We start from the raw sequence: 15834 nt of genomic DNA on the forward strand, positions 1-15834 counted from the left end.
AAAACGAGGATACATAAAAACATCGGAATCTAAGTTCCTTCTCTAGCTATCTACGCTGTCGGACTTCAAGTGAGCCGGACGCTGAATCCCAACCATGGTTCTCTCTAGGCTCTAAAGCATATCTTCTATGTACTACTCACCCATATAAGTGAGTTATACACAATGTTTACTTCACATTTTTGGAAGGAAAGATAAAAATTGTTGTATTACTACTTTCATATTTAATAACATATATACCAGCCCTACACCCCTGCCATATATTACATTACTGCTTTTTCATGGCACCATGTAATTCGAGCATACAAAATTGAAACTTAAGAGTAAGAAAGTGTCCATACCTCAAATTTTACAGTGCCACTTGAAGTTGAAACCTGACGAACTATGTTCACCAGTCTGTTCACATATACATTTTCTACATGATTATGCATAAATCAGTCACTAGAAATCTATGGGAATGCCTAATAACTTTTAATCTCATGACAGAAATTAAACTTTCAAGTATGCAGAATTCACCATACAAAAGAGACTATCACGTCTTCCACACAAAAAGCTCACCGCAAAACTGAATTCACCAGTGCAGAAAGCTCTTTAACATAATCCACCAATTTACAAAGCATGACAGTAACCTAATCAAAGACACTACCAAAATGAAACAAGAATAACAGAGATACAAGTTACAATGATAGATACAATGAACGCAAAAAGTGTAACTAAGAAAAGTAGGTAAACGACTAGTATCACGTGAGAATCACTTTGGTTATGAAAAATTTCTACACTTCAATTTCTACATCGAGATAATTGTATCATTTCAAATTTAAATAGAACGTTAATTATTATTTTGAAAATAACTCTTTTTGATATTTATTGCAGAGAGAAATAAATAAAACAAGATAATAAATTGTCAAGAGTGTTAAAGAAAAAGAGAGACATAACTCTACAATAGTAAAACTTATTCATCTTCTTGCATGCATAAATAATCGTAAAATGACAAATAAAACTAACAAAGTAATTAACAAATACAAGCAATGAATATTGATCATGATGGTAAGTACAAGATTATTTATCTCGCACTTGTGGTATCTACATATAACCTATGTACAACTCATGAAGCAACTTTGGTGACATCTTTATTTGATCTGTTGTATTTCATGTGGCTTTTAACAAGTTGCCCGGCTGCAATTGCAGACATGAGTGAGAGCTCTCCTGCAAGGACTGAACCAGCTACTATAGTTGCCAGTTGCCTGGAATTTGCTCCTGGAGTCTCTTTACTAGCTCCTTTAACACCAAGTAAATTTAGACAAGCTGATTGCGACGCAAGTTGTGTGCCCCCTCCTACTGTACCCACCTCAATGGAAGGCATAGTGACTGAGATATGAAGGTCCTTTCCGTCATTCACGGCTTCCATCATGGTCATACAGTGAGAACTTTCAACATTCTGAGCAGGATCTTGTCCTGTAGCCAAGTAAATTGCAGAAACAATATTACTAGCATGTGCGTTAAAGCCGCCAAGTGCACCAGCCATGGCTGAACCGGTAAGGTTTTTTAGCATGTTAAGCTCAACCAAAGACTCCACACTAGTCTTCAGCACTTTCTTCACCACCTCTTCCTTAATTACAGCCTCACACACCACTGATTTCCCTCTCCCTTCAATCCAATTCACTGCCGCAGCTTTCTTGTCCGAACAAAAATTTCCAGATATACCAATAACATCCATATCGGGAAAATCGGTTTGAAGAAAATCAAGTACGTTTTGTACACCTTTCGATACCATGTTCATCCCCATTGCATCACCCGTTGAACAAGTGAATCTAGTGTATAAATTCTTTCCTGCCATAGTAGCTTTAATACTCTGTAATCTTGCAAATCTACTTGACCTAAATAAATATTGCAGAGAAAATCAATCAGTTATCCAAATAAGTAGTAATTTCAACAAATAAAATTTAAAGTGAAACCGAAGAAAGTTCAAAATTGAAAATTACTTGTTGAAAGTGTGAGAGAGGGAATCAAAATTTTGAGGATCTTCTAAAAAGAATTTCAACTGAGAAGCTCTTTTGGCGGAGTTGAATCTTACAACGGGGGCTCTGGTCATTCCGTCGCGGAGCACAACAGCGGAAGCACCTCCGGAAACATAAATAGCTTTACAGCCTCTGTTGGTGCTTGCAACCAAACAACCTTCGGTTGTTGCCATGGGCACCGTGTATTCATTCCCGTCGAGCAACAAAGGACCGGCAACACCCACCGGAATTTGAACAAACCCTATCGGCATCTCGCAACACTGTCCTAATATAGAATCGTAGTCAAAACCTTTCATCGGTAAACCTTCAAGTGACCTTCCGGTAACCCTCTCCACTGCTTGGTTCCTAATCTTTGCTGCACGACGGCAATCTCCGAGCTTCGACTCAAGGGAGTAAGAAGGAATTGATCCCGATACCACTGCACCGACAACCTCTTCGTCTTCCATGGACATAACTTTTTGGTCAGATATTTTCGGTGGTGGTAACATAGGTAGCTTCTTCGGCACAACTCCTCCGGTGGGTTTTGCAGAATTGTCGACTACTTCGTCTTCATCATCATCGTAATGAATGATGAAGGCAGTGCCGAAGAAAGCAATAAGGTAGACGAAGGAAGCGATGAGGGAAACTACAGCAACAATCTCAGAGACTGTGAGGATGTGGAGAGGTGTAGAGGTTCGGATCTTTTCACGCCACCTGTTAAGAAGAAAGTACGCGGCGGAGAAGAAGAGACCAAAGAAAACAGCGTTTGTTAAATACAGTGAAGAAGAAGGTTGTTGTGACTGTGAATCCTGCTGCTGCCTTTGGTTCTTCTTCTCATTTTTGCTTATTTTCTGCTGAACGTCCATCTCTCTCTCTCTCTTTCTCTTGGTTATTAAGTGAAGGATTTGAAATCCGAAAATGGAAAAAGAAAGGAGAAAAAGGAGTTCAGGTTAGGGGATGATTGAAACTTAACTTGAAAATGAATGCCAAGATTTATTTTGAATGTTATTTATAGATAAAGAGTACTCAGGGAGTGAGTGAGGAATTAGGTATATGCCAATATTTTAAGAAGTCAAGTAACAGTAGCTTGATAGCTAGATCGTAAGGAACTCGTGAACAACGAGGGAAGAATATTGTAATCAGTACCTAACTTTTACTCCAAGATAACATATTTTATGGAGGAGAGATGCCAACATTACACATCACTAGAAGAAGCCTTTACTTGACGTTTCTAAAATACTATATATATTTCTTATTTGCACAAACTAATCAAACTATAAGTACATTTTTTGTTGCTGAAATAAAAACTAATTAGTTTTATACATCACTTGTGCTGCAAAAAAAACGTGTTTAATTTTGTTTTTGACTCAAATGTGTTTAATATGAATCGAATCTAAAGTCAAAAACGTGTTTAATTTTGTTTTCTTACTCAATGTTTGTAATTTTTATTTGAATAACTCAATGTTTGTAATTTAAGTGAACAAAATGAACAATTTAAGGGACTTGAAACATAGTTTAGCCATAATTGCATTTTCTAAATTGTCCCTCATGAAAACTTGTTCATGATAATTTTTCGGAGATTTAATTTTTTTTTCTATGATAATAAAATGGTTATAGAAAAGTAAAATCTAAATTTTTGTTTGAAAATTTAGTATTTGATTCAAGAACCGACTAATCCAAAGGACCAATCCCACTATAAACAAATCAACAAAAATTGACACTCGGAGGATTCAAACATAAATAATTGAAAACGAATTTAGAAGTAATAGCATTAAATATGATAGAAGTACTACCTCCGTTTCTTTTTAATTGTCACATTTTAACATTTTACATAAACCAAGACAATCAACAATTGATCCTACCAATATTGGTAAAACAACATTTAATGTTGCATTGAACTTTAAAAATGACAGTTAAATAGGAACAAAAATTTTCTCCAAAAGTGACACTTAAAAAGGAACGGAGGGAGGGAGGACTATTTAACAATCACTTATATATTAGATAACAAAACAACTTTTTTGTTGCTTATATTCAAGACTAAAAGTAGTATAATATGAGTGACAAAGTCGCTCCATTGGTGAACTTTCCTACGCCCAAACAGGTAAATATTGCACTAAAAGAAGGAATCTCAGTAGAGAGGGACTGAGAGTGAGAACAGAGAACCACCATCATTAGATGGATTCTTTTTCTTTCTTTCTTTCTTTTTTTTTTTTTTGATAGAATTTAGATGGATTCTTTTATGGAAACATATATTACAAAATAAATAAGAATCACTTGCAAATGTGGACTTTCTGAAATTATACATATCATATACACTTAAATTGGAGTGAACAATGTGACTAAGATTACAAAATGCTAACAAAAGGAGTGGAAGCACAAGTGGAAGGGGGAACCACGACCAAATATAACATGCAACACAATCAGGAAGACAAAGAAATGCCTGAAATGTCGAATGATGATATCCGTGGAATAACAACACCTTCTGTTGTGAAGTGGTCTAATGAAGGACATCTTCCATCATAAACTTTTAGAATGAATGCAATTCAGATGAAAAGTTGTACGCAGATTGTTAACCTGTTTCATCACTTCTGACTCAAGTAATTTGCGGCGACAAGGATGCAAACACAACATACCATTGAATTGTCTTCGCAAGCTTTCTAGTCAGAGTTCGAATCATAGAAGTCACTTGGGCATGGAGTTACTACCTCCGATTCAAGCAACTGGACCACTCGGTGCATAGTGGGTCGATCCTCTGGATTTGAGGAAACACACTGAATAGCCATCGAGAGCAAGGCATCAAGGCTCTCCACCTGCACCCCGTCGCATAGTGGATCGACAATTTCCCTTGGCCTATTTTCAGTAATAAGGAAATTCAACTGCATGATGGCAAATTATGGCATTAGAATGGGGCCCATTCCCTTTTAAAGTAGCAACTAAGATTTCATCCGCTTTCTAATTGCATAAAAAGGAACATGTAATAGAAGATGATAACAAGTTTAGTTTATTTCACCTACTTAAATAATATAATCAACACTCTCAACCACACCAGTTCATGCTAATTGTAGTGGTACGATAAAGAAGCCCATGTTATAACAATTCCTAAGGATTCAGCTCGTCTAAACTAAACTATGAGATGCACTTTAAAGATTACCTCCAAGTTTATGTTCACCTGCTTAAATAATATAATCAACACTCTCACTCACGCTCAGTTCATGCTAATTGTAGTGGTAACCATAAAGAGGCCCAATTTATAACAGACTGGCGTAATCTTGCGGATTTATCTTCTCCAAACGAAATTATGAGATTTTATTTCAGTGAAGAAGCTATATTTGAGATGCACTTAAAAGAATAAAATGTTTCATAACTGTTGATTAAGATTTTAATTAGATACATATATGCACTATCACAAATAAAACTATATATTGAAATTTGGATGAAAACTAAATATACATGCACATGTATCACAAATCAACAAAAGCTACTTCAGTGAGTATTTATGTTTAAAAACTAAATCTAAAAGTATAAAACTAAACAAAAATTTTGCTTTTAAAAGAAATAGAAAGGATTTAATAACATGCGCTAAAACTAATATTATCAAACAACAAAAAACTAATAGTAAGGTGCATCACATACCCAACCAACAACATTTAGACCCTTTTCAATGAAGGATGCATCTGTTGGCCGCTTTCCACTAAGCACTTCAAGTGTCAACACCCCAAAACTATAAACATCGGTCTTCTCAGTTGCTCTTCCACTTTGCATATACTCTGCAAAGGAGTATGGAGGCTTGCTCAAATAATATGGAGTTAAAATGCAGAATTAATAGATCAACAAAAATCACATTTTTGTGCACCTCAAACATAATCAGCCCTATCAATGTCACGAAATTGTGAAGCAGCTTAACACATATATTGATGATTATTAGCAGCTACTTTACTTTAAGAAATAATATTAAAGGTTTTTATCATACTCGGTCATTTTCTTCATGTTATTTTGGTTGATTAGGCAACAGCAGTCCTATGTTTCTCTTTCTATATAAAGGCCAGAAGAAAAAGGACAACACTAGCATTTACTCTTTTTCAAAAGACGATCTTGTATAACTTCACAAGCACTTACCCCACAGAGATATTTCGTTTAAACATGTCAAAACAAGAGACAGGCAGATAAATATCCATGCAGTATTAGACCACCTAGTAACTAGTTATAGATACCCTCGACAATAAGAGACCCTCGTTAATATTTCAAGTGCTAAATAGTAAATACCATTATTCATGCTCCAGACAACTATCTAGAGGGTAATTATCATCATTGCTTACCTGGAGCTAGATAACCAAATGTTCCGGCAACAATAGTGGTGATGTGAGATTCTTCATCCTCCAGAAGTTTGGCAAGTCCAAAATCAGAAACTCTAGCATCCAATTTTCCATCAAGCAAAATGTTGCTCGATTTAATGTCACGGTGTATGATCCTAGGGGAACAATCGTGGTGCAAGTAAGCAAGCCCTTTTGCAGCTCCCATGATTATATTCAACCGTGAATCCCAGTCTAGTTGCTCAGATTTTTCTGTGCAGTGCAGTGCAGCACAAACATCATTATTCCCCAAACAAGATTTAAGCAGAGATACTGTACTAGCTTCAATGTTAATTGAATTTGCATCAAATAGTGCGTAATAAATAAAAATGCCATATTTAACAAGCAAATAACAGAAGCATAATAGCATAAGAACCCAAACAGATAGAAATATTATATCCTAATCTTGAAACCTCAAATGTTAACAAACAACTCCAGGTTGGATTAGTATATTACAAATCCAAAAAATCATCAAAGATTCATATGTTCAGATCTACCGCAAATGTTCATCAAGAAATACAGTTAATGCAAACAACATAACCATAGATATATTTGCCGTGATCAATTTTGAGAGTTACTAAGGATTCTTAATCAGAGGTTTAATTTATTATAAGTAAATAATGATTACCACATGTTATCATTTGACTTTGTAATCACCACATGCCCTCTCTAAAATCTCAAGCTTAACCCAATAATACAGATTCAGCTGCTTCACATATTAATATGATGGAAATATATATTGTAAGTATTCAAATAAAGATCATACCATGAAGAACTTCATCAAGACTACCGCCAGGTAGGTAGTCATATATTAACAACTTTGATGTAGGTGAATTACAATATCCACGCAAGTTAACTAAATAACGGTGTTTGATGCTTCCAAGAATTGCAAGCTCCCTCTCAAAAAAACGATCAAATCCCTCATTCAACTTTACGATCTTTTTCAACGCAAATACATTCCCATCATCCATTGCAAGCTTGTAAACAGTTCCAAATCCCCCTACTCCTATTATGTGTTCCTCATTCAAAGTCTCTAGTTTCTTAATAATGTCTTTCGAAGAATATGGTAGGTCTCCATGAAACATCACTATCGAGGCACCTACAGCACATTATTTAAAGATATTAAATTTCAAGGGTGTTTAAATATAAAGATAAATTTTATTATATTTTAACAAGGTTTTTCAATGCATAAAGTAGAAAAAGCTAGCTGAAACAGGTCTATGAGCAAGTCACAGAAAGATAAGGAGTGTACCTGGACCAACATCCACTGCAAGACTTATTCTATCATTTTTACCAAACTTTTTATAAAGAAAACAGCCCCAGAAGCACATAAGTGCCACCAAAAGTAGTGCGCCCACAGTTGCTGATGCACTGATGAGAAGTCGGCCAGAATATTTCTTCTTTCCATTTTGAGTTTGGTCTATAAGGAGTAAAACAATAGAAGTCAAAAATGGAAATAATGACAACTTGATCTGAGTGACTATACTATATACTACGCTGTCAAAAATATAGTTGGGAAAACTAGAAGTAATCAAAGTCCAAACAGGGATGTGCCAATATAACAAAAATCAGACAAATACGACATTTTATCAATTTAAACAGAATTAACGTATACTTGAATTTTAAACTTTTCTATTTCTATTGATTGATTTAGGAGGATAATTTATCTTCCTTAGCTCTTCTAAAACACTTGTAAAATTTCTTCTTTTTATCAAATTAGCCATGCATAAATATAGGTAATAAATAGGTCCAGGAAGACAACATAGGTCGATATAGGTATTATTAAAAAGCCTCATGATACTACCATTGCACCCCCGAAAAGAAAAGTTTTAGCTTCAATACTTCATTTTGATAGAAAAGAATATCAGTCCAGGATAGAGGTATTACTAAAATGCCTCATGGTACCACCATTACACCCTCGGAAAAATGAAGTATAGACCTTCATATGGCCTTATCATTTTAGCTTCATCTAAAAGCGATTGAGGAGTCAAATTGCCACCTTTTCTCAAAATAAGTAAGCCGAATATCTATAGAGCTGAAAGCTCAAATGTTTCAGTAGAAGTATTTTATATGAAAAGATAATACATCATTAATCAAAGAAACAGAAACAAAAAGAGAGAGCAAGCTTAGTATGAGACTAAATGAAAGATCAAGGAAAAGCATGCAGCTCTACCTGAAGAACTATTCCCAGGCGAACCATCATCTTTACATGTTGAATCGATTTGCACGCCACACAAACCACGGTTTCCAACAAACCTGCAACAAGACATATGTCTCAATATAGAAAAATAGATTTAAATCCTCAGAGATAGGCTACTTCATCAGGACAGTTTAATATGTCGATCCGCAAGGTAGAAGTATAAAAAAAACATAACACAACTATTGATGATACTCATGTTATGACTTGGTATATCTATAAAAATCTCAGTCACGACAACGTAGGAGTTAATATGTAGGTAGATTCAGTATTGATTTATGCCTTCAGAAATCTGTATCCATGGGTAACAAGTAACAGCTAATCTTTAGAATATCAAAACTAAGACGGATTTCAACATTAAAGTGCACCAAATATCAAGGAACTGCTGGACGACTTCTTTACTTTTATGATGCACATCTTGTTATTCCCTAATGCAGAAGATATGAATATCTTGATACCTTATTAAATACGTTGTTTTATAGAATAAAGTCAAACCTTGAGTCTTTGTTGGGAGAGGACAAGAAAAGAAAATGCAGAATGCTTGCAGAAAACATGCATGACTTTATTTATCTCATTACATTCAAACAAAGCATAAATGTATAAGTTTAATAAACATGAGTTGTGAGCAAGTTAAAATAGCACATCACCACTAAAATGTTTAGAGTCAACAAAGTAGGTATAGGAGAAATAGGCGTTAATTTGTTGTTTCTTTTTCGAATGGGGAGAAAAAGAAAGAGTCATTAGATAAAGGAGCAGAAGAAGCATGATCATACTACAACCATCAAAAGAAGATAACTAGAAGTGCACCAGAATTCACATGAGATTAGAATATCTACAGTTGATGATCCATTCTCAATCACATTTTTCCTTGATCTTAAAATCTTAATTTTCTTCAAGTATATCTATTCAGTAATCCGATTAGCAGATCCAAAATAATCAACATGCCTTTTGCATGCACTCCATCTGTTGCTTGAAACTATCTCACAATGCTGATCAAAATTGAGAAATGCAATCACCCTCTAACAACTCATAACTGTGATTTCCTAAATTACTCTCGAATAATTTCTACTAATCTATTCAATTTAGTCATAATTACTTATATTACCATTTATCTATAAAGACTCCAAGCTAAGTTTTTACTCTAATCTTTATTTAAACATGTTTCCCTTTTTTCTATTAAACAGATACTGATTTTTCAATTTTTAAACACAGCCATTGGATTTTTTTTTGCCACGTGTCGTGAATTTATCCAATGAACAAGACTGTTGATGTTTAAATAAAATAAATAGTGAATAATTATATTTACGTTGTAAATATATTTTAGCTTACTTTCTAAGTTACTTAGCATAGAATATTATTTAGAATATTCGTTCTGTAAATATATCATAGCTAGCTTAGTCTCTAAGCTACTTAACTCCTATATAATAGACCTTCCATAGTGCTATTCAGACTGACGGTTTTCATCATATGTCTCTCTTTTCTCTCTTATTCAACAAAGACTAAACGGAGCAGATCTGAACTCCTCAAATACAAGTAAAATTTTGGACCAAATATATCAACTTTCATTGACCAACTTTTGATTATATTAGTAATACGCATTTTATCTCATTAATTAGGTTCTTTACAACATACTCCACAGCAGGAACAAGTTAAAGGTATAGTAGGAAAAGAATATTGAATACTTCATTGATATTGTAAAATACAATCAAAACAAGACAAATATTTTGTCAAAACATCAAACAAAATGTGATGGAGGCAATGATAGAAAATTTCAATTATATAAATATTAATAATGAAAATTGTACCCACAAATAAAATTGTGGCTAAATATTATTGTGACGTGTGAATAGAATAACATGTTCATTTTTATTTAATTTTTTATGAAGTCATTAACATGTTTATTTAAAAATTAAAACTCAAATTTATTTAAAAAAAATAAATAGGCAAGCGTAATTGAGGGAATTACGATTATAAGTTGTTTATTTGAAGTGTGAATAAATAGTAGAGTATCAGTCCTCAAAAAATAAAAAATAATCGTCGAGTATCAATTGCCCAACCAAAGAAACCTTGGATTTAATAAAAGTCACACTTACGAGCTTCCAGTAAAGTGGGCAAGGACACCGTCAGAAGGTATTGGTCCAACCAGAAAATTGGTTGATACATTGCTGCAAAGTATCCAACATGAAGAAAATATTAAATATACATTTAAAAAATAGAAATTAGAAAAAAATGGGTGTAAAGAAAGAACAACCATAGCAGAAAAGAAGTCTACGTACAAGTTTTTTAGATTATACAACTTTCCAATTGACGCTGGAATATTCCCACCAAGGGAATTGCTTGATATATCCCTGTAAAATAGGAAGACATGTTGATGAATATAATCTCTGTAACACCAGAAAATTTGATTTTTTTTTCATATATTCCTTTTTCTTTCCTCCTTTTTTTTTTTAGGGATTCTTTCCTCCTTTTTTCTTAAGTCATTTATTCTTGAAATTAAAACAGAATGAACCATACAATATTTAGTGTTTGATCCGCACACAAATAATAAAATATCAATAATAAATAGAAACTCACAAATTTTGAAGCTGTGAGAGATTTCCTATTTCACTTGGAATCATTCCACTAAGGTAATTACCCTGTAAAAAACTGGACAACCCAAATTGACAGTTATTGCCGAATACCAACATAGAAAAATTGGATTTGCCCAAATTAAACCACAACATAAGAAAAAGATCTAGCAGTTATAATGGAGAAACTTTCTTGGTGACAGCAAAGTCATGCAACACATTAACTTTGCAACAAAATGCTCCAAGCCAATATGAAGAAAATAAGAACGCATTGTCCAAAGGCTATGGAGTATGTGCAATAGATTGAAGATATATGTAATAAGCAATTTGAACATGTATATGCATAATATTAAAGCTAATAAATGTGAGATTTTTTTTATAAGCATGAAATTAGATTGTTAAATTGAATTATCCTAATATCATCGTAAACCAAATATATGCAGATAATTTTCTAAAGTAAATAGGAAAACAAACAAAAAAAATGGAACCGCAAGTGGACCAAAATGATTACGTACATTGACTGCAATTCGGTGCAATTTCCCAATTCTGGTGGAATTTTGTCATAGAGGTTGTTGTTATGAAGAGCACTGCAACAGATACATTAACATTGTCATTACATAAGAAATGATGTGAAAGTATCAAATAATTAAAAGAAAATATATATGCAATCCAAATTTTTAAAACACATACAGAACTTTCAGACGGTCTAACTTCCCCAGGTCAGGTGATAAAGGCCCAATTAACTTATGGTGTGATAGAATCCTACAATATCACCAATGAAAGCAAAGTTAGATAAGGAACTCCATATATAATTGCCAACAAGTCTCCTGTCATATCTTAATGTAAAGTACTTTTTCTAAAATTCAGAAGGCTGGTAACCATAGTATCGTGCAGATGCAATGTTTCAACTTTCAAGGATGTTAACATATAGAAAAAAGTTATATCCTACCCTGTATTAGTGAAAATACTACTCCAACACAAAACCCATAAAAGAAAAGTGGGGAACACAAAAACAGAGTTTAAGAAATGGTGGACTCAGTAGGGTGGAAGAAATTTGAAGTCTGTCACTCAAAATGTTATTTAACCATCAGAGACTAGAGTGGTGAGAAAATGAGGAGGAAAATTGTATTATGTGAAATTTACAATCAGTACTAGCTATAAAAAATAGATAACATTTGTTTACAGAATTTTAAGTCAAAATATAGCATGTGAAAGACAAGAAATGAGAAGTTTAAAAACTCACAGATGTGTCACTCTCTTGGTTTTTGGATCACATTTCACTCCTTTCCATTTACATGGGTCAGGATCCTCAGGCCTCCATTGTAACAGGATACCATCAGAGCTACCAATTGTTGTCCTGAAGTTGATAAGTGCCTCACCTATAAATGTGAGAGAATATAACAATCAATTTATTATGCAAAAGAAAAGGAATCTACCTCGTGAAATTTATTAGATGTTATTTTAAACAAAGTCCCAAGCAAGAAAAAACACAACTAAGAATAATGTAACTAGAACTCATGAAGCTTTGACTTCTTTCGACACATTTGTTATAGAAGAATAACCGAAAAAATAATTAAATCAAAATCAGCCTAAAATCCTAAAGCAGTATCATACCATCAGGAGTGATCGCTTCTATGTTATTAATTACAATATGTATCAACAAAACATACAGAAGCCACAGCCATTGGCCTTTGATAAGACAAATGTCCATAGCAACAGTGTATAGTCGAACTAGTAAAATTCATCTGAGGCAAAAGTATCTGAAATGTCTCTCCACCATGTAGTTATCTGGTTGGTATATACATCAGCAGTGCAGATGAACGTAGATGCTGCCTGCAACATCAAACCAACTAAACTGAGATTAAACCGTACAAGAACCATCATTATGACAGATGTATTGAAGTAAAAATACACCACACAAGAACCAAAAGTTAGTCTAACAGTTAGTATGTGTTCGATTTCACTTTTGGAGGAATCAAAAGTGAATCCCAGTCTAGTATTGAAGTAAAAATACACCACACAAGAACCAAAAGTAAAAATACACCACACAAGAACCAAAAGTTACAAATATCAGCAATTTCAATTGCACTTTAAAAACACTTACAACGGTTAACAGTTAGTATGTGTTCGATTTCACTTTTGGAGGAATCAAAATTGATTCTAGAGCTGTCGAATTAATTTTGACATGTTTGGTTGCTCTCGAGTAAAATTGATTTTGCCTCTAGAATTGATTCTAACTTGAAGTAAGAAATTGGAGTTATTGAATCTAATTGATTTTTACACACAAATTTATTGTTCAACTCACTTTTACATGAACTATCCAAACATAAAGCAATTTGCCTTCAACTCACTTATAGCCAAACTCAATTATCTCAACTAATGTTTGTCACCGCAGAACCAAACACACACTTACACACATAACCTCACCAAGTAAATAAAAACACAACAAATTCTAATGCAAGTTGGATAAACATCTTAATTTAGTGCTTGTAGCATAATGGTTTAGCATATAAGTGCCTATGTATACAATATTTCTATAACAAGATAAAATACCGTCAAACCATTTCAAGCTATAAGTTGATTTCACATGTTATCTTGGAGAGAGCTTACGCAAATAATCTGACACTTATACTATTTCCACAAACTCTTCTAGGAAAGTCTCTCTCTGATTGTTAGCAACTAAGCTTAAATAAGTCGATCCAAACAAGTCCTAAGATGATAACTAAGAATCCACAATCAATCATTCTCTATGAAGAAATCATCAACTATTTTCCTCTTAACAACACTTTTTTTACAAAATTTCCAGCTCAAAGGCAAAAGCACTTTTTATCTATCACGGATGAAAAAAGTAAAGCAAAATTTCAACTGAAAAACTTGACCTAAAAAAGTTAATCTATCTAAACTGAACTAGGTAAACAACTTCTAAACGAGCTTCATGTATACTAATAAGCACTTCAACTTAATTTTTCAATTGAACTAATAACAACTTCAATTCAACATTTCAAATCAAAAATCAAGCAATGCAGGAAAATCAAATCCAGATTAACTTATCATCAACTTAAATTTCACGAACAGAAATAGTGAATTTCAGCAAAATCGAAAAAGCAGAGAATAATCTAGAGAGAGAGAATGCATACGAAGTTACGTTGATTTGTTCGATCTGAGATGCAAGAATGAGAGAGAAATGAAATGCAAGTGGAGGTGTAAATAGAAAACGATAAAACCACCGTTATCACTATCACTGCTTCGTTGTGTTTGTTCTGAGATTTGTGTGATTCCAATTCCAAAGAGTGAGTGTGTGAGTGTGCGAGTGTGTGAACTAAGAAGATGCTTTTTTTGGGAATTAAAGTTGAACCAATGAGATTAATTAAGAGCTATAAGCTGTTTTCGCACGTGCGAATTTGGACATATCGCACGTGCAACCGACGCATTACAATCCCGTTATACAGCTCATACATACATTGCGTACAGTATAACAACAACACACTTTCTATCCTTGCTTTATTTTATGGAGTTTATATAGTTTTTGTATATATGAAATTTTTACCGTTTCTATATCGAGTGAATTTCGTTCAGCTTTTACACCTCTTAAAAACACTTCTGGTAACTTCAAAAGTGAAAATTTGCAATTCCAACATGTTTGGTTCAGCTTCTCAAAATCAATTCTCATCTCCAAAAGCAATTCTGGATGAAGCTACAATTCCTAACTTTTGAGTTAGCTAGAATCAATTCTCCAATAAATTTTATATTTTGATTATTACAACCTATTATTTTCCTTTATTGCCCTTTATCAATTCTCTTTCTTTTTGCTTTGTATTTAATTTGATGAACCAAATTTAATCAGAAAACTTAACGAACCAAATTAGCCCCATAAAAGATTTATGGTCATGAGTTACCAAGTTTTGGATTTTCCTTTACAGTGTTTCCTTTCAAATTTACTGTATTTTTTTTACCTTTCTTTTACGCTATATTTTATTATTTTTGGCAACTAACTCCAATATTATTTAACTTTAATATATTTTATCAAAAAATATAAAATATATGAACAAATATTATGTAAAATAAAATTGGTATAATGATCGTATTTATTATTTTTTAAATTAATATAGAAAAATTATTTATTTAGAATAAATAATATATCTACGTTTAGTATTATTCTATATATACATTCAACTATGTCCATTTATTTGTATTTAGCTATGTCCATTTTAGTAATTATACATTCAAAATTAATTTTGATCAAAATTATCCAAACAACATTCAGTTTGTTTAATCAATTATGCATTATTGTATCCAAACATAAATCAATTCTCTCAAAATCAATTCTATCCAAAGTTGAACCAAACACACATAGTTTTTTTTTCCACAAAAAATTGTTTCTATATTGTTTTTGTATTTATGTAATTTTTACCATTTTTGTTTCTTTTTCATTTTTGTATGTTTACTACTATCAGGGTATGGTAGTAGAATTTAATAATTGAGGAAAAATATGTGTATATATGTGTTACGTCATTAGTGACTTAAACACATCATTAAAGTTGACCTTAAAATAGGGTTTGAAGATCAAAAGTTAGAAAAAATTGAAATAGGGGGCCAAGAAACTGAATTTAAAAATATGGGTATCAAAATTTCAAAAATACAAAAAAAAATATCAAAACTGCATTTAAGTCATTGTTTTAATTTAAAATTTATATTTTGAATTTTGTGAGTGAGAAAAGAAATAAGAA

At 32.9% G+C, this 15834-nt stretch overlaps 2 protein-coding genes across 5 annotated transcripts; both read right to left on the reverse strand.

Annotated features, from left to right (window-relative positions):
- Positions 1 to 940: 940 nt before the first annotated feature.
- On the reverse strand, positions 941 to 3119 carry LOC11409457 (3-hydroxy-3-methylglutaryl-coenzyme A reductase 1). The gene is made up of 2 exons (XM_003612520.4): positions 1980 to 3119; positions 941 to 1874 (listed from the first exon to the last, which is right to left on the reverse strand). The coding sequence occupies exons 1-2, from the start codon at positions 2858 to 2860 to the stop codon at positions 1103 to 1105; spliced, it is 1653 nt and encodes a 550-aa protein (XP_003612568.2). The 5' UTR covers positions 2861 to 3119; the 3' UTR covers positions 941 to 1102.
- Positions 3120 to 4143: 1024 nt separating this feature from the next.
- Positions 4144 to 14462, reverse strand: LOC11410978 (LRR receptor-like serine/threonine-protein kinase FEI 2). Of its 4 annotated transcripts, none has more exons than XM_024784063.2 (14): positions 14253 to 14462; positions 12722 to 12940; positions 12351 to 12486; positions 11798 to 11869; positions 11623 to 11694; positions 11115 to 11186; positions 10817 to 10888; positions 10634 to 10705; positions 8517 to 8599; positions 7596 to 7763; positions 7110 to 7442; positions 6311 to 6625; positions 5628 to 5761; positions 4144 to 4870 (listed from the first exon to the last, which is right to left on the reverse strand). In XM_024784063.2, the coding sequence occupies exons 2-14, from the start codon at positions 12816 to 12818 to the stop codon at positions 4652 to 4654; spliced, it is 1845 nt and encodes a 614-aa protein (XP_024639831.1). In that variant the 5' UTR covers positions 12819 to 12940; positions 14253 to 14462; the 3' UTR covers positions 4144 to 4651. The 4 variants fall into 4 exon arrangements, with proteins under 4 accessions (XP_024639831.1, XP_024639829.1, XP_024639830.1 ...); XM_024784061.2 differs by having other exon boundaries at positions 14245 to 14462; XM_024784062.2 differs by having other exon boundaries at positions 12722 to 12957; positions 14245 to 14462.
- Positions 14463 to 15834: the final 1372 nt, after the last annotated feature.

This window comes from Medicago truncatula, chromosome 5, assembly GCF_003473485.1.
Source record: "Medicago truncatula cultivar Jemalong A17 chromosome 5, MtrunA17r5.0-ANR, whole genome shotgun sequence".
NCBI classification, from domain to species: domain Eukaryota; kingdom Viridiplantae; phylum Streptophyta; class Magnoliopsida; order Fabales; family Fabaceae; genus Medicago; species Medicago truncatula.

Bases quoted from the DNA above. Each gene is read 5' to 3' on its own strand.
- LOC11409457 (XM_003612520.4), bottom strand. From the start codon at position 2,860: ATGGACGTTCAGCAGAAAATAAGCAAAAATGAGAAGAAGAACCAAAGG. The intron at 1,875-1,979 runs GTAATTTTCAAT...ATATTTATTTAG, and splicing joins CTCTCTCACACTTTCAACAA to GTCAAGTAGATTTGCAAGAT.
- LOC11410978 (XM_024784063.2), bottom strand. From the start codon at position 12,818: ATGGACATTTGTCTTATCAAAGGCCAATGGCTGTGGCTTCTGTATGTT. The intron at 8,600-10,633 runs GTAAGTGTGACT...GTCTTGTTGCAG, and splicing joins GCCCACTTTACTGGAAGCTC to GTTTGTTGGAAACCGTGGTT. The intron at 6,626-7,109 runs GTATGATCTTTA...TTAACATTGAAG, and splicing joins TCTTGATGAAGTTCTTCATG to CTAGTACAGTATCTCTGCTT.